This window comes from Polyodon spathula, chromosome 54 (assembly GCF_017654505.1).
Source record: "Polyodon spathula isolate WHYD16114869_AA chromosome 54, ASM1765450v1, whole genome shotgun sequence".
In the NCBI taxonomy this organism is placed as follows: domain Eukaryota; kingdom Metazoa; phylum Chordata; class Actinopteri; order Acipenseriformes; family Polyodontidae; genus Polyodon; species Polyodon spathula.
In genome coordinates this window covers 902,076-920,646 of record NC_054587.1, presented here as the reverse complement: position 1 = coordinate 920,646, position 18,571 = coordinate 902,076, and the positions used below count along the sequence as shown (strand labels likewise).

At 54.4% G+C, this 18,571-nt stretch overlaps 1 protein-coding gene across 1 annotated transcript; it reads left to right on the top strand.

Annotated features, from left to right (window-relative positions):
- Positions 1-11,359: 11,359 nt before the first annotated feature.
- Positions 11,360-18,571, top strand: LOC121307227 (pre-mRNA-processing factor 19). The gene is made up of 8 exons (XM_041239365.1): positions 11,360-11,366; positions 11,497-11,606; positions 12,073-12,228; positions 13,333-13,402; positions 13,982-14,067; positions 16,136-16,306; positions 16,895-17,000; positions 18,328-18,571. Exons 1-8 carry the CDS (start codon positions 11,360-11,362, stop codon positions 18,423-18,425), a joined length of 804 nt encoding a protein of 267 aa, XP_041095299.1. The 3' UTR covers positions 18,426-18,571.

Genomic DNA, 18,571 nt, shown 5'->3' with positions numbered 1-18,571 from the left:
GCATTGCCCTGTGTACAGCACAGCACAGCCAGGCTCTGCCCAGCACACAGCAGGCAATGCCAGCGCACTAGATTCCAGCTCTATATAGACCCCATGCTGGGTAGCTGCTGTGGTTCTGTGCAGGGCTGTGTATCAGTGTTATACAGAGCGATCCTGCCAGCATTGCCCTGTGTACAGCACAGCACAGCCAGGCTCTGCCCAGCACACAGCAGGCAATGCCAGCGCACTAGATTCCAGCTCTATATAGACCCCATGCTGGGTAGCTGCTGTGGTTCTGTGCAGGGCTGTGTATCAGTGTTATACAGTGCGATCCTGCCAGCATTGCCCTGTGTACAGCACAGCACAGCCAGGCTCTGCCCAGCACACAGCAGGCAATGCCAGCGCACTAGATTCCAGCTCTATATAGACCCCATGCTGGGTAGCTGCTGTGGTTCTGTGCAGGGCTGTGTATCAGTGTTATACAGTGCGATCCTGCCAGCATTGCCCTGTGCACAGCACAGCACAGCCAGGCTCTGCCCAGCACACAGCAGGCAATGCCAGCGCACTAGATTCCAGCTCTATATAGACCCCATGCTGGGTAGCTGCTGTGGTTCTGTGCAGGGCTGTGTATCAGTGTTATACAGTGCGGTCCTGCCAGCATTGCCCTGTGTACAGCACAGCACAGCCAGGCTCTGCCCAGCACACAGCAGGCAATGCCAGCGCACTAGATTCCAGCTCTATATAGACCCCATGCTGGGTAGCTGCTGTGGTTCTGTGCAGGGCTGTGTATCAGTGTTATACAGTGCGATCCTGCCAGCATTGCCCTGTGTACAGCACAGCACAGCCAGGCTCTGCCCAGCACACAGCAGGCAATGCCAGCGCACTAGATTCCAGCTCTATATAGACCCCATGCTGGGTAGCTGCTGTGGTTCTGTGCAGGGCTGTGTATCAGTGTTATACAGTGCGATCCTGCCAGCATTGCCCTGTGTACAGCACAGCACAGCCAGGCTCTGCCCAGCACACAGCAGGCAATGCCAGCGCACTAGATTCCAGCTCTATATAGACCCCATGCTGGGTAGCTGCTGTGGTTCTGTGCAGGGCTGTGTATCAGTGTTATACAGTGCGATCCTGCCAGCATTGCCCTGTGCACAGCACAGCACAGCCAGGCTCTGCCCAGCACACAGCAGGCAATGCCAGCGCACTAGATTCCAGCTCTATATAGACCCCATGCTGGGTAGCTGCTGTGGTTCTGTGCAGGGCTGTGTATCAGTGTTATACAGTGCGATCCTGCCAGCATTGCCCTGTGCACAGCACAGCACAGCCAGGCTCTGCCCAGCACACAGCAGGCAATGCCAGCGCACTAGATTCCAGCTCTATATAGACCCCATGCTGGGTAGCTGCTGTGGTTCTGTGCAGGGCTGTGTATCAGTGTTATACAGTGCGATCCTGCCAGCATTGCCCTGTGTACAGCACAGCACAGCCAGGCTCTGCCCAGCACACAGCAGGCAATGCCAGCGCACTAGATTCCAGCTCTATATAGACCCCATGCTGGGTAGCTGCTGTGGTTCTGTGCAGGGCTGTGTATCAGTGTTATACAGAGCGATCCTGCCAGCATTGCCCTGTGCACAGCACAGCACAGCCAGGCTCTGCCCAGCACACAGCAGGCAATGCCAGCGCACTAGATTCCAGCTCTATATAGACCCCATGCTGGGTAGCTGCTGTGGTTCTGTGCAGGGCTGTGTATCAGTGTTATACAGTGCGATCCTGCCAGCATTGCCCTGTGCACAGCACAGCACAGCCAGGCTCTGCCCAGCACACAGCAGGCAATGCCAGCGCACTAGATTCCAGCTCTATATAGACCCCATGCTGGGTAGCTGCTGTGGTTCTGTGCAGGGCTGTGTATCAGTGTTATACAGTGCGATCCTGCCAGCATTGCCCTGTGTACAGCACAGCACAGCCAGGCTCTGCCCAGCACACAGCAGGCAATGCCAGCGCACTAGATTCCAGCTCTATATAGACCCCATGCTGGGTAGCTGCTGTGGTTCTGTGCAGGGCTGTGTATCAGTGTTATACAGTGCGATCCTGCCAGCATTGCCCTGTGTACAGCACAGCACAGCCAGGCTCTGCCCAGCACACAGCAGGCAATGCCAGCGCACTAGATTCCAGCTCTATATAGACCCCATGCTGGGTAGCTGCTGTGGTTCTGTGCAGGGCTGTGTATCAGTGTTATACAGAGCGATCCTGCCAGCATTGCCCTGTGCACAGCACAGCACAGCCAGGCTCTGCCCAGCACACAGCAGGCAATGCCAGCGCACTAGATTCCAGCTCTATATAGACCCCATGCTGGGTAGCTGCTGTGGTTCTGTGCAGGGCTGTGTATCAGTGTTATACAGAGCGATCCTGCCAGCATTGCCCTGTGCACAGCACAGCACAGCCAGGCTCTGCCCAGCACACAGCAGGCAATGCCAGCGCACTAGATTCCAGCTCTATATAGACCCCATGCTGGGTAGCTGCTGTGGTTCTGTGCAGGGCTGTGTATCAGTGTTATACAGAGCGATCCTGCCAGCATTGCCCTGTGTACAGCACAGCACAGCCAGGCTCTGCCCAGCACACAGCAGGCAATGCCAGCGCACTAGATTCCAGCTCTATATAGACCCCATGCTGGGTAGCTGCTGTGGTTCTGTGCAGGGCTGTGTATCAGTGTTATACAGTGCGGTCCTGCCAGCATTGCCCTGTGCACAGCACAGCACAGCCAGGCTCTGCCCAGCACACAGCAGGCAATGCCAGCGCACTAGATTCCAGCTCTATATAGACCCCATGCTGGGTAGCTGCTGTGGTTCTGTGCAGGGCTGTGTATCAGTGTTATACAGAGCGATCCTGCCAGCATTGCCCTGTGCACAGCACAGCACAGCCAGGCTCTGCCCAGCACACAGCAGGCAATGCCAGCGCACTAGATTCCAGCTCTATATAGACCCCATGCTGGGTAGCTGCTGTGGTTCTGTGCAGGGCTGTGTATCAGTGTTATACAGAGCGATCCTGCCAGCATTGCCCTGTGTACAGCACAGCACAGCCAGGCTCTGCCCAGCACACAGCAGGCAATGCCAGCGCACTAGATTCCAGCTCTATATAGACCCCATGCTGGGTAGCTGCTGTGGTTCTGTGCAGGGCTGTGTATCAGTGTTATACAGTGCGGTCCTGCCAGCATTGCCCTGTGCACAGCACAGCACAGCCAGGCTCTGCCCAGCACACAGCAGGCAATGCCAGCGCACTAGATTCCAGCTCTATATAGACCCCATGCTGGGTAGCTGCTGTGGTTCTGTGCAGGGCTGTGTATCAGTGTTATACAGAGCGATCCTGCCAGCATTGCCCTGTGCACAGCACAGCACAGCCAGGCTCTGCCCAGCACACAGCAGGCAATGCCAGCGCACTAGATTCCAGCTCTATATAGACCCCATGCTGGGTAGCTGCTGTGGTTCTGTGCAGGGCTGTGTATCAGTGTTATACAGAGCGATCCTGCCAGCATTGCCCTGTGCACAGCACAGCACAGCCAGGCTCTGCCCAGCACACAGCAGGCAATGCCAGCGCACTAGATTCCAGCTCTATATAGACCCCATGCTGGGTAGCTGCTGTGGTTCTGTGCAGGGTTGTGTATCAGTGTTATACAGTGCGATCCTGCCAGCATTGCCCTGTGCACAGCACAGCACAGCCAGGCTCTGCCCAGCACACAGCAGGCAATGCCAGCGCACTAGATTCCAGCTCTATATAGACCCCATGCTGGGTAGCTGCTGTGGTTCTGTGCAGGGCTGTGTATCAGTGTTATACAGTGCGATCCTGCCAGCATTGCCCTGTGCACAGCACAGCACAGCCAGGCTCTGCCCAGCACACAGCAGGCAATGCCAGCGCACTAGATTCCAGCTCTATATAGACCCCATGCTGGGTAGCTGCTGTGGTTCTGTGCAGGGCTGTGTATCAGTGTTATACAGTGCGATCCTGCCAGCATTGCCCTGTGTACAGCACAGCACAGCCAGGCTCTGCCCAGCACACAGCAGGCAATGCCAGCGCACTAGATTCCAGCTTTATATAGACCCCATGCTGGGTAGCTGCTGTGGTTCTGTGCAGGGCTGTGTATCAGTGTTATACAGAGCGATCCTGCCAGCATTGCCCTGTGTACAGCACAGCACAGCCAGGCTCTGCCCAGCACACAGCAGGCAATGCCAGCGCACTAGATTCCAGCTCTATATAGACCCCATGCTGGGTAGCTGCTGTGGTTCTGTGCAGGGCTGTGTATCAGTGTTATACAGTGCGATCCTGCCAGCATTGCCCTGTGCACAGCACAGCACAGCCAGGCTCTGCCCAGCACACAGCAGGCAATGCCAGCGCACTAGATTCCAGCTCTATATAGACCCCATGCTGGGTAGCTGCTGTGGTTCTGTGCAGGGCTGTGTATCAGTGTTATACAGAGCGATCCTGCCAGCATTGCCCTGTGCACAGCACAGCACAGCCAGGCTCTGCCCAGCACACAGCAGGCAATGCCAGCGCACTAGATTCCAGCTCTATATAGACCCCATGCTGGGTAGCTGCTGTGGTTCTGTGCAGGGCTGTGTATCAGTGTTATACAGTGCGATCCTGCCAGCATTGCCCTGTGCACAGCACAGCACAGCCAGGCTCTGCCCAGCACACAGCAGGCAATGCCAGCGCACTAGATTCCAGCTCTATATAGACCCCATGCTGGGTAGCTGCTGTGGTTCTGTGCAGGGCTGTGTATCAGTGTTATACAGTGCGATCCTGCCAGCATTGCCCTGTGTACAGCACAGCACAGCCAGGCTCTGCCCAGCACACAGCAGGCAATGCCAGCGCACTAGATTCCAGCTCTATATAGACCCCATGCTGGGTAGCTGCTGTGGTTCTGTGCAGGGCTGTGTATCAGTGTTATACAGAGCGATCCTGCCAGCATTGCCCTGTGTACAGCACAGCACAGCCAGGCTCTGCCCAGCACACAGCAGGCAATGCCAGCGCACTAGATTCCAGCTCTATATAGACCCCATGCTGGGTAGCTGCTGTGGTTCTGTGCAGGGCTGTGTATCAGTGTTATACAGAGCGATCCTGCCAGCATTGCCCTGTGCACAGCACAGCACAGCCAGGCTCTGCCCAGCACACAGCAGGCAATGCCAGCGCACTAGATTCCAGCTCTATATAGACCCCATGCTGGGTAGCTGCTGTGGTTCTGTGCAGGGCTGTGTATCAGTGTTATACAGTGCGATCCTGCCAGCATTGCCCTGTGTACAGCACAGCACAGCCAGGCTCTGCCCAGCACACAGCAGGCAATGCCAGCGCACTAGATTCCAGCTCTATATAGACCCCATGCTGGGTAGCTGCTGTGGTTCTGTGCAGGGCTGTGTATCAGTGTTATACAGAGCGATCCTGCCAGCATTGCCCTGTGCACAGCACAGCACAGCCAGGCTCTGCCCAGCACACAGCAGGCAATGCCAGCGCACTAGATTCCAGCTCTATATAGACCCCATGCTGGGTAGCTGCTGTGGTTCTGTGCAGGGCTGTGTATCAGTGTTACACAGTGCGATCCTGCCAGCATTGCCCTGTGCACAGCACAGCACAGCCAGGCTCTGCCCAGCACACAGCAGGCAATGCCAGCGCACTAGATTCCAGCTCTATATAGACCCCATGCTGGGTAGCTGCTGTGGTTCTGTGCAGGGCTGTGTATCAGTGTTATACAGAGCGATCCTGCCAGCATTGCCCTGTGTACAGCACAGCACAGCCAGGCTCTGCCCAGCACACAGCAGGCAATGCCAGCGCACTAGATTCCAGCTCTATATAGACCCCATGCTGGGTAGCTGCTGTGGTTCTGTGCAGGGTTGTGTATCAGTGTTATACAGTGCGGTCCTGCCAGCATTGCCCTGTGTACAGCACAGCACAGCCAGGCTCTGCCCAGCACACAGCAGGCAATGCCAGCGCACTAGATTCCAGCTCTATATAGACCCCATGCTGGGTAGCTGCTGTGGTTCTGTGCAGGGCTGTGTATCAGTGTTATACAGAGCGATCCTGCCAGCATTGCCCTGTGTACAGCACAGCACAGCCAGGCTCTGCCCAGCACACAGCAGGCAATGCCAGCGCACTAGATTCCAGCTCTATATAGACCCCATGCTGGGTAGCTGCTGTGGTTCTGTGCAGGGCTGTGTATCAGTGTTATACAGTGCGATCCTGCCAGCATTGCCCTGTGTACAGCACAGCACAGCCAGGCTCTGCCCAGCACACAGCAGGCAATGCCAGCGCACTAGATTCCAGCTCTATATAGACCCCATGCTGGGTAGCTGCTGTGGTTCTGTGCAGGGCTGTGTATCAGTGTTATACAGTGCGATCCTGCCAGCATTGCCCTGTGTACAGCACAGCACAGCCAGGCTCTGCCCAGCACACAGCAGGCAATGCCAGCGCACTAGATTCCAGCTCTATATAGACCCCATGCTGGGTAGCTGCTGTGGTTCTGTGCAGGGCTGTGTATCAGTGTTATACAGTGCGGTCCTGCCAGCATTGCCCTGTGTACAGCACAGCACAGCCAGGCTCTGCCCAGCACACAGCAGGCAATGCCAGCGCACTAGATTCCAGCTCTATATAGACCCCATGCTGGGTAGCTGCTGTGGTTCTGTGCAGGGCTGTGTATCAGTGTTATACAGTGCGATCCTGCCAGCATTGCCCTGTGTACAGCACAGCACAGCCAGGCTCTGCCCAGCACACAGCAGGCAATGCCAGCGCACTAGATTCCAGCTCTATATAGACCCCATGCTGGGTAGCTGCTGTGGTTCTGTGCAGGGCTGTGTATCAGTGTTATACAGAGCGATCCTGCCAGCATTGCCCTGTGCACAGCACAGCACAGCCAGGCTCTGCCCAGCACACAGCAGGCAATGCCAGCGCACTAGATTCCAGCTCTATATAGACCCCATGCTGGGTAGCTGCTGTGGTTCTGTGCAGGGCTGTGTATCAGTGTTATACAGTGCGGTCCTGCCAGCATTGCCCTGTGTACAGCACAGCACAGCCAGGCTCTGCCCAGCACACAGCAGGCAATGCCAGCGCACTAGATTCCAGCTCTATATAGACCCCATGCTGGGTAGCTGCTGTGGTTCTGTGCAGGGCTGTGTATCAGTGTTATACAGTGCGATCCTGCCAGCATTGCCCTGTGCACAGCACAGCACAGCCAGGCTCTGCCCAGCACACAGCAGGCAATGCCAGCGCACTAGATTCCAGCTCTATATAGACCCCATGCTGGGTAGCTGCTGTGGTTCTGTGCAGGGCTGTGTATCAGTGTTATACAGTGCGGTCCTGCCAGCATTGCCCTGTGTACAGCACAGCACAGCCAGGCTCTGCCCAGCACACAGCAGGCAATGCCAGCGCACTAGATTCCAGCTCTATATAGACCCCATGCTGGGTAGCTGCTGTGGTTCTGTGCAGGGCTGTGTATCAGTGTTATACAGAGCGATCCTGCCAGCATTGCCCTGTGCACAGCACAGCACAGCCAGGCTCTGCCCAGCACACAGCAGGCAATGCCAGCGCACTAGATTCCAGCTCTATATAGACCCCATGCTGGGTAGCTGCTGTGGTTCTGTGCAGGGCTGTGTATCAGTGTTATACAGAGCGATCCTGCCAGCATTGCCCTGTGTACAGCACAGCACAGCCAGGCTCTGCCCAGCACACAGCAGGCAATGCCAGCGCACTAGATTCCAGCTCTATATAGACCCCATGCTGGGTAGCTGCTGTGGTTCTGTGCAGGGCTGTGTATCAGTGTTATACAGAGCGATCCTGCCAGCATTGCCCTGTGTACAGCACAGCACAGCCAGGCTCTGCCCAGCACACAGCAGGCAATGCCAGCGCACTAGATTCCAGCTCTATATAGACCCCATGCTGGGTAGCTGCTGTGGTTCTGTGCAGGGCTGTGTATCAGTGTTATACAGAGCGATCCTGCCAGCATTGCCCTGTGTACAGCACAGCACAGCCAGGCTCTGCCCAGCACACAGCAGGCAATGCCAGCGCACTAGATTCCAGCTCTATATAGACCCCATGCTGGGTAGCTGCTGTGGTTCTGTGCAGGGCTGTGTATCAGTGTTATACAGTGCGATCCTGCCAGCATTGCCCTGTGCACAGCACAGCACAGCCAGGCTCTGCCCAGCACACAGCAGGCAATGCCAGCGCACTAGATTCCAGCTCTATATAGACCCCATGCTGGGTAGCTGCTGTGGTTCTGTGCAGGGCTGTGTATCAGTGTTATACAGAGCGATCCTGCCAGCATTGCCCTGTGTACAGCACAGCACAGCCAGGCTCTGCCCAGCACACAGCAGGCAATGCCAGCGCACTAGATTCCAGCTCTATATAGACCCCATGCTGGGTAGCTGCTGTGGTTCTGTGCAGGGCTGTGTATCAGTGTTATACAGAGCGATCCTGCCAGCATTGCCCTGTGTACAGCACAGCACAGCCAGGCTCTGCCCAGCACACAGCAGGCAATGCCAGCGCACTAGATTCCAGCTCTATATAGACCCCATGCTGGGTAGCTGCTGTGGTTCTGTGCAGGGCTGTGTATCAGTGTTATACAGTGCGATCCTGCCAGCATTGCCCTGTGCACAGCACAGCACAGCCAGGCTCTGCCCAGCACACAGCAGGCAATGCCAGCGCACTAGATTCCAGCTCTATATAGACCCCATGCTGGGTAGCTGCTGTGGTTCTGTGCAGGGCTGTGTATCAGTGTTATACAGTGCGATCCTGCCAGCATTGCCCTGTGCACAGCACAGCACAGCCAGGCTCTGCCCAGCACACAGCAGGCAATGCCAGCGCACTAGATTCCAGCTCTATATAGACCCCATGCTGGGTAGCTGCTGTGGTTCTGTGCAGGGCTGTGTATCAGTGTTATACAGTGCGATCCTGCCAGCATTGCCCTGTGTACAGCACAGCACAGCCAGGCTCTGCCCAGCACACAGCAGGCAATGCCAGCGCACTAGATTCCAGCTCTATATAGACCCCATGCTGGGTAGCTGCTGTGGTTCTGTGCAGGGCTGTGTATCAGTGTTATACAGTGCGATCCTGCCAGCATTGCCCTGTGTACAGCACAGCACAGCCAGGCTCTGCCCAGCACACAGCAGGCAATGCCAGCGCACTAGATTCCAGCTCTATATAGACCCCATGTTGGGTAGCTGCTGTGGTTCTGTGCAGGGTTGTGTATCAGTGTTATACAGTGCATCCTGCCAGCATTGCCCTGTGCACAGCACAGCACAGCCAGGCTCTGCCCAGCACACAGCAGGCAATGCCAGCGCACTAGATTCCAGCTCTATATAGACCCCATACGAGTCGATCTGCCAGTAAATATTGTCGGTCCTGCACGGCACAGTCCGACTGGGTCGTGCAGTCGTCCGTTAGCCGTGATCTGGGAGATATCGACCCCCAGCGACACCAGCAGTCCCACCCAGTCACAATGTGCCAGCGCACTAGATTCCAGTCCTCTATGTCTCCGCTCGCGTGATCTAAGGTCGCTGGGTACGAGCTGCTGTGGTTCTGTCTCGCTAGACGGGCGTGTGTATCAGTGTTCGGTCCCCCGAGACGGGTCGGTCGTCCCTGCCAGCATTGCCCTGGGGTACACCCAAGCACAGACCGACACAACCACGATATTGCCAGCACAAAAGAAAGAAATGTTAGTCACATATGTCTACAACAAAGAAACCGGTCGTACGGGACACATGTCGACTCGTGTATCGGTCCGAGACGGGTCGTGTGTCCGTCCCGTATACGTCGCGTATCTAAGGTCGATAGATACCCATGCTGGGTAGCTGCTGTGGTTCTGTGCAGGGCTGTGTATCAGTGTTATACAGAGCGATCCTGCCAGCATTGCCCTGTGCACAGCACAGCACAGCCAGGCTCTGCCCAGCACACAGCAGGCAATGCCAGCGCACTAGATTCCAGCTCTATATAGACCCCATGCTGGGTAGCTGCTGTGGTTCTGTGCAGGGCTGTGTATCAGTGTTATACAGAGCGATCCTGCCAGCATTGCCCTGTGCACAGCACAGCACAGCCAGGCTCTGCCCAGCACACAGCAGGCAATGCCAGCGCACTAGATTCCAGCTCTATATAGACCCCATGCTGGGTAGCTGCTGTGGTTCTGTGCAGGGCTGTGTATCAGTGTTATACAGAGCGATCCTGCCAGCATTGCCCTGTGTACAGCACAGCACAGCCAGGCTCTGCCCAGCACACAGCAGGCAATGCCAGCGCACTAGATTCCAGCTCTATATAGACCCCATGCTGGGTAGCTGCTGTGGTTCTGTGCAGGGCTGTGTATCAGTGTTATACAGAGCGATCCTGCCAGCATTGCCCTGTGTACAGCACAGCACAGCCAGGCTCTGCCCAGCACACAGCAGGCAATGCCAGCGCACTAGATTCCAGCTCTATATAGACCCCATGCTGGGTAGCTGCTGTGGTTCTGTGCAGGGCTGTGTATCAGTGTTATACAGTGCGGTCCTGCCAGCATTGCCCTGTGTACAGCACAGCACAGCCAGGCTCTGCCCAGCACACAGCAGGCAATGCCAGCGCACTAGATTCCAGCTCTATATAGACCCCATGCTGGGTAGCTGCTGTGGTTCTGTGCAGGGCTGTGTATCAGTGTTATACAGTGCGATCCTGCCAGCATTGCCCTGTGTACAGCACAGCACAGCCAGGCTCTGCCCAGCACACAGCAGGCAATGCCAGCGCACTAGATTCCAGCTCTATATAGACCCCATGCTGGGTAGCTGCTGTGGTTTTGTGCAGGGCTGTGTATCAGTGTTATACAGAGCGATCCTGCCAGCATTGCCCAGCGTACAGCACAGCACAGCCAGGCTCTGCCCAGCACACAGCAGGCAATGCCAGCGCACTAGATTCCAGCTCTATATAGACCCCATGCTGGGTAGCTGCTGTGGTTCTGTGCAGGGCTGTGTATCAGTGTTATACAGTGCGATCCTGCCAGCATTGCCCTGTGCACAGCACAGCACAGCCAGGCTCTGCCCAGCACACAGCAGGCAATGCCAGCGCACTAGATTCCAGCTCTATATAGACCCCATGCTGGGTAGCTGCTGTGGTTCTGTGCAGGGCTGTGTATCAGTGTTATACAGAGCGATCCTGCCAGCATTGCCCTGTGCACAGCACAGCACAGCCAGGCTCTGCCCAGCACACAGCAGGCAATGCCAGCGCACTAGATTCCAGCTCTATATAGACCCCATGCTGGGTAGCTGCTGTGGTTCTGTGCAGGGCTGTGTATCAGTGTTATACAGAGCGATCCTGCCAGCATTGCCCTGTGCACAGCACAGCACAGCCAGGCCCTGCCCAGCACACAGCAGGCAACAGCACTAGATTCCACAGCATGTTGGGTAGGCTGTGCAGGGCTGTGTGTATCTGCCCAGTCCACACAGCAGGCAATGCCAGTGCACTAGATTCCAGCTCTATATAGACAGTGGGGTCTGGCACCCCTGTCTCACTCTCTCCTCTCTCTGTGTTCAGGAGGCGCTGATAAGAACGTGGTCGTATTTGATAAGAATGCTGAGCACATCATTGCCACGCTGAAGGGCCACTCCAAGAGAGTCACCAGCGTGGTGTACCACCCCTCCCAGGTGAGCCAGCACTGTACCCCCCCTCCCTCTCGTCAGTGTATAATATCTCCTTCCCTCTCGTCAGTGTATAATATCTCCCTCTCTCTCGTCAGTGTATAATATCTCCCTCCCTCTCGTCAGTGTATAATATCTCCCTCCCTCTCGTCAGTGTATAATATCTCCCTCCCTCTCGTCAGTGTATAATATCTCCCTCCCTCTCGTCAGTGTATAATATCTCTCTCTCGTCAGTGTATAATATCTCCCTCCCTCTCGTCAGTGTATAATATCTCCCTCCCTCTCGTCAGTGTATAATATCTCCCTCTCGTCAGTGTATAATATCTCCCTCCCTCTCGTCAGTGTATAATATCTCCCTCCCTCTCGTCAGTGTATAATATCTCTCTCTCGTCAGTGTATAATATCTCCCTCCCTCTCGTCAGTGTATAATATCTCTCTCTCTCTCTCTCTCTCAATCTCCCCCCCCCTCTAGTCGGTGGTGTTCTCTGCCTCTCCTGACGCCACGATTCGGATCTGGTCGGTTCCGTCCCAGTCCTGTGTTCAGGTGGTTCGGGCTCACGAGGGCCCGGTGACGGGGCTGAGCCTTCACGCCACAGGGGACTACCTGCTGAGCGCCTCCGAGGACCAGGTGAGACACACAGAGACACCTCCAATACACACTCTATACCTGCCGAGGACCAGGTGAGACACACAGAGACACCTCCAATACACACTCTATACCTGCCGAGGACCAGGTGAGACACACAGAGACACCTCCAATACACACTCTATACCTGCCGAGGACCAGGTGAGACACACAGAGACACCTCCAATACACACTCTATACCTGCCGAGGACCAGGTGAGACACACAGAGACACCTCCAATACACACTCTATACCTGCCGAGGACCAGGTGAGACACACAGAGACACCTCCAATACACACTCTATACCTGCCGAGGACCAGGTGAGACACACAGAGACACCTCCAATACACACTCTATACCTGCCGAGGACCAGGTGAGACACACAGAGACTGATCCGGTCCTGCTTTCACTAGGAGTTTAATAATCAGACTCCCGCTGCACAGCAGTGTGATCCAGTCCTGCTTTCACTAGGAGTTTAATAATCAGACTCCCGCTGCACAGCGGTGTGATCCAGTCCTGCTTTCACTAGGAGTTTAATAATCAGACTCCCGCTGCACAGCAGTGTGATCCAGTCCTGCTTTCACTAGGAGTTTAATAATCAGACTCCCGCTGCACAGCGGTGTGATCCAGTCCTGGTTTCACTAGGAGTTTAATAATCAGACTCCCGCTGCACAGCAGTGTGATCCAGTCCTGCTTTCACTAGGAGTTTAATAATCAGACTCCCGCTGCACAGCAGTGTGATCCAGTCCTGCTTTCACTAGGAGTTTAATAATCAGACTCCCGCTGCACAGCAGTGTGATCCAGTCCTGCTTTCACTAGGAGTTTAATAATCAGACTCCCGCTGCACAGCGGTGTGATCCAGTCCTGGTTTCACTAGGAGTTTAATAATCAGACACACCTGAGCTTGTTAGCTAGACACACTGGGGAGGATCAAGCTGGTAGTGAAACCTGGACTGGATCACACTGCCTTGCAATAGGAGTCCGATTCCCAGCCCTGTGGGTGTTACTTGGTATCCAGTTCAGAGATCCAGACTTGGTGTCTGATGCTGTGTTAACGTAGCACAAGGTTATCCTGTTATATATATATTTCTTTCTTTCTTTCTCAGTATTGGGCTTTCTCTGATGTGCAGACCGGACGAATTCTTACCAAGGTCACTGACGAAACCGCTGGCTGTGGTGAGCGAGAGAGGAGGGGGGGGGTATTAAACTATTACAGAGAGAAGGGGGCTTGATACCAGGACTCTGCAGCAGCCCCTGACTCGCTGTGTGTGTGTGAGAGACCCTGAGCGAGTCACTGAACCTCCTTGTGCTGCGTCCTTCGGACGAGACGCCAAACAAACGAGGTCCTATTGGAAGAGACTCTGCAGCAGCCCCTGACTCACTGTGTGTGTGTGAGAGACCCTGAGCGAGTCACTGAACCTCCTTGTGCTCCGTCCTTCGGACGAGATGCCAAACAAACGAGGTCCTATTGGAAGAGACTCTGCAGCAGCCCCTGACTCACTGTGTGTGTGTGAGAGACCCTGAGCGAGTCACTGAACCTCCTTGTGCTCCGTCCTTCGGACGAGACGCCAAACAAACGAGGTCCTATTGGAAGAGACTCTGCAGCAGCATCAGTAGTTGTTGATGATGCAGAGTTCACCCCCCTGGTCTCTGGAAGTCTCTTTGATTATAAGCCTCCGCTGAACGACCAGATGATAAAGTTTGTAAGGAATGCATTTTTAAAATTTTTAAAATTTTTATTTTTAACCCCTTCAGCGCTGACCTGTGCCCAGTTCCACCCCGACGGTCTCATCTTTGGAACTGGAACCCTGGACTCACAGATTAAGATCTGGGACTTGAAGGTGAGTGAGGCCGTCCGTGTGGTCATCCTGCTGACACTGCTGTGGCGGGTGTTTTAAAAATAAAATAAAATTGTCAGTTATATTAATAATTACAAATCAGACCTGGGAATAAATTATAAACTTATTTACTGTATATTTTTACTGTGCTGCCCACACACACACATCGAGAGATAGACGCACACACAGAGAGAGAGATAGACAGACATACACAGATAGACAGAGAGATAGACACAGACACACATACAGAGAGAGAGAGACACACACATACGGAGAGAGATGGTTGTGTGGAGAGACGGCTCTCAGCAGTGTTGTGATGTGGAGTCTCTGTGTTGTTGGTCTGGAGGGGTGGTTGTGTAGAGAGACGGCTCTCAGCGGTGTTGTGATGTGGAGTCTCTGTGTTGTTGGTCTGGAGGGGTGGTTGTGTAGAGAGACGGCTCTCAGCGGTGTTGTGATGTGGAGTCTCTGTGTTGTTGGTCTGGAGGGGTGGTTGTGTAGAGAGATGGCTCTCAGCGGTGTTGTGATGTGGAGTCTCTGTGTTGTTGATCTGGAGGGGTGGTTGTGTGGAGAGACGGCTCTCAGCGGTGTTGTGATGTGGAGTCTCTGTGTTGTTGATCTGGAGGGGTGGTTGTGTAGAGAGACGGCTCTCAGCGGTGTTGTGATGTGGAGTCTCTGTGTTGTTGATCTGGAGGGGTGGTTGTGTAGAGAGACGGCTCTCAGCGGTGTTGTGATGTGGAGTCTCTGTGTTGTTGATCTGGAGGGGTGGTTGTGTGGAGAGATGGCTCTCAGCGGTGTTGTGATGTGGAGTCTCTGTGTTGTTGATCTGGAGGGGTGGTTGTGTAGAGAGATGGCTCTCAGCAGTGTTGTGATGTGGAGTCTCTGTGTTGTTGATCTGGAGGGGTGGTTGTGTGGAGAGACGGCTCTCAGCGGTGTTGTGATGTGGAGTCTCTGTGTTGTTGATCTGGAGGGGTGGTTGTGTGGAGAGACGGCTCTCAGCAGTGTTGTGATGTGGAGTCTCTGTGTTGTTGATCTGGAGGGGTGGTTGTGTAGAGAGATGGCTCTCAGCGGTGTTGTGATGTGGAGTCTCTGTGTTGTTGATCTGGAGGGGTGGTTGTGTGGAGAGACGGCTCTCAGCGGTGTTGTGATGTGGAGTCTCTGTGTTGTTGATCTGGAGGGGTGGTTGTGTAGAGAGATGGCTGTCAGCGGTGTTGTGATGTGGAGTCTCTGTGTTGTTGATCTGGAGGGGTGGTTGTGTGGAGAGACGCCTCTCAGCGGTGTTGTGATGTGGAGTCTCTGTGTTGTTGATCTGGAGGGGTGGTTGTGTAGAGAGACGGCTCTCAGCGGTGTTGTGATGTGGAGTCTCTGTGTTGTTGATCTGGAGGGGTGGTTGTGTGGAGAGACGGCTCTCAGCGGTGTTGTGATGTGGAGTCTCTGTGTTGTTGATCTGGAGGGGTGGTTGTGTGGAGAGACGGCTCTCAGCGGTGTTGTGATGTGGAGTCTCTGTGTTGTTGATCTGGAGGGGTGGTTGTGTGGAGAGACGGCTCTCAGCGGTGTTGTGATGTGGAGTCTCTGTGTTGTTGATCTGGAGGGGTGGTTGTGTAGAGAGATGGCTGTCAGCGGTGTTGTGATGTGGAGCCTCTGTGTTGTTGGTCTGGAGGGGTGGTTGTGTGGAGAGACGGCTCTCAGCGGTGTTGTGATGTGGAGTCTCTGTGTTGTTGAGCTGGAGGGGTGGTTGTGTGGAGAGACGGCTCTCAGCGGTGTTGTGATGTGGAGTCTCTGTGTTGTTGATCTGGAGGGGTGGTTGTGTAGAGAGATGGCTCTCAGCGGTGTTGTGATGTGGAGTCTCTGTGTTGTTGATCTGGAGGGGTGGTTGTGTAGAGAGATGGCTCTCAGCGGTGTTGTGATGTGGAGTCTCTGTGTTGTTGATCTGGAGGGGTGGTTGTGTGGAGAGACGGCTCTCAGCGGTGTTGTGATGTGGAGCCTCTGTGTTGTTGATCTGGAGGGGTGGTTGTGTGGAGAGACGCCTCTCACCCGTGTTGGTTTTGGTCTCGTTGTTTCGTGTGTTTCTCAGGAGCGCACGAACGTGGCGAACTTCCCCGGCCACTCGGGTCCCATCACCACCATCGCCTTCTCTGAGAACGGATACTACCTGGCAACCACAGCGGACGACTCCTCCGTGAAACTGTGGGATCTGAGGAAGCTCAAGAACTTCAAGACCATTCAGCTGGACGACAACTACGAGGTGGGGAGGAGGGGAGAGGAGAGGAGAGGAGGGTGTGGTGGAGGGGAGAGGGGGAGACAAGGGAGGAGAGGGGGAGTGGAGGGTGTGGTGGAGGGGAGAGAAGGGAGGAGAGGGGAGAGGGGGAGACGTCGCCTCCTCTCCCCCTCACCTCCCACACCACCTCCCCTCTCTTCCCTCCTCTCCCCCTCCTCGCCTCCCCTCTCCCCCTCTCTTCCCTCCTCTCCCCCTCGCCCCCGACCCCCCTCCCCTCCCACACCACCTCCCCTCTCCCCCTCTCTTCCCTGGTCCCCCTCGCCTCCCACACCACACCCCCTCTCTCTCCCCTCTCTTCCCCTCGTCTCCCCCTCACCTCCCACACCACCTCCCCCCTCTCTTCCCTCCTCTCCCCCTCCCCCTCCCACACCACCAGCCCCTCCCCCCCGCTCTCCCCTCCTCCTCCCTCCTCTCCCCCTCGCGAGGACACCACCTCCCTGGGAGAGGGGGTAGGGGGGGGGGGGGGGGGGGGGATTTTTTCACACCTCTCTAGAAGCAGCGTTGACTCTTCTATCAAACATTTATGGTTTCGTATTTTTCGTTAATTTTTCCCAGGTGAAATCTCTCATCTTTGATCAGAGCGGCACTTACCTGGCTATTGGGGGAACAGACATCCGAATTTACATGTGCAAGCAGTGGTCTGAGGTGCTGAGTTTCACAGGTACAGAAATAACACACCCAGCTAGAGCTAGGAGGGGAGAGAGAGAGAGGGGCCAGCGATCCTGTTAATAAAGCTAATAAGAGGTGAGAGAATGGATTTTAAAGATGGTCAGTGCTCCTGTAAAGGGAGGGGCCAGTGATCCTGTTAATAAAGCTAATAAGAGGTGAGAGAATGGATTTTAAAGATGGTCAGCGCTCCTGTAAAGGGAGGGGCCAGTGATCCTGTTAATAAAGCTAATAAGAGGTGAGAGAATGGATTTTAAAGATGGTCAGCGCTCCTGTAAAGGGAGGGGCCAGTGATCCTGTTAATAAAGCTAATAAGAGGTGAGAGAATGGATTTTAAAGATGGTCAGCGCTCCTGTAAAGGGAGGGGTCAGTGATCCTGTTAATAAAGCTAATAAGAGGTGAGAGAATGGATTTTAAAGATGGTCAGCGCTCCTTTAAAGGGAGGGGCCAGTGATCCTGTTAATAAAGCTAATAAGAGGTGAGAGAATGGATTTTAAAGATGGTCAGCGCTCCTGTAAAGGGAGGGGCCAGTGATCATGTTAATAAAGCTAATAAGAGGTGAGAGAATGGATTTTAAAGATGGTCAGCGCTCCTTTAAAGGGAGGGGTCAGTGATCCTGTTAATAAAGCTAATAAGAGGTGAGAGAATGGATTTTAAAGATGGTCAGCGCTCCTGTAAAGGGAGGGGCCAGTGATCCTGTTAATAAAGCTAATAAGAGGTGAGAGAATGGATTTTAAAGATGGTCAGCGCTCCTTTAAAGGGAGGGGCCAGTGATCATGTTAATAAAGCTAATAAGAGGTGAGAGAATGGATTTTAAAGATGGTCAGCGCTCCTGTAAAGGGAGGGGCCAGTGATCATGTTAATAAAGCTAATAAGAGGTGAGAGAATGGATTTTAAAGATGGTCAGCGCTCCTTTAAAGGGAGGGGCCAGTGATCCTGTTAATAAAGCTAATAAGAGGTGAGAGAATGGATTTTAAAGATGGTCAGCGCTCCTTTAAAGGGAGGGGCCAGTGATCCTGTTAATAAAGCTAATAAGAGGTGAGAGAATGGATTTTAAAGATGGTCAGCGCTCCTTTAAAGGGAGGGGTCAGTGATCCTGTTAATAAAGCTAATAAGAGGTGAGAGAATGGATTTTAAAGATGGTCAGCGCTCCTTTAAAGGGAGGGGCCAGTGATACTGTTAATAAAGCTAATAAGAGGTGAGAGAATGGATTTTAAAGATGGTCAGCGCTCCTGTAAAGGGAGGGGCCAGTGATCCTGTTAATAAAGCTAATAAGAGGTGAGAGAATGGATTTTGAAGTCTTTGTTTTCTGTTCTCTGTAGAGCACGGGGGGGTCGTCACTGGGGTGGCGTTCGGCCAGCACGCCCAGTTCCTCACCTCCACTGGGATGGATCGAAGCCTCCGGTTCTACAGCCTGTGAGAGAAGCAGCCAGCTCTCCCCCCTGCTGGACAACAGCGGTGCTGCAGCAAAGCAACACTGCAGCTTGAATACGACTTTGCTGTGACACACACACACACACACACACACACACACACACACACACACACACACACACACACACACAG

Bases quoted from the DNA above. Each gene is read 5' to 3' on its own strand.
- LOC121307227 (XM_041239365.1), top strand. The intron at 12,229-13,332 runs GTGAGACACACA...TTTCTTTCTCAG, and splicing joins TGAGCGCCTCCGAGGACCAG to TATTGGGCTTTCTCTGATGT. The intron at 14,068-16,135 runs GTGAGTGAGGCC...TGTGTTTCTCAG, and splicing joins TTAAGATCTGGGACTTGAAG to GAGCGCACGAACGTGGCGAA.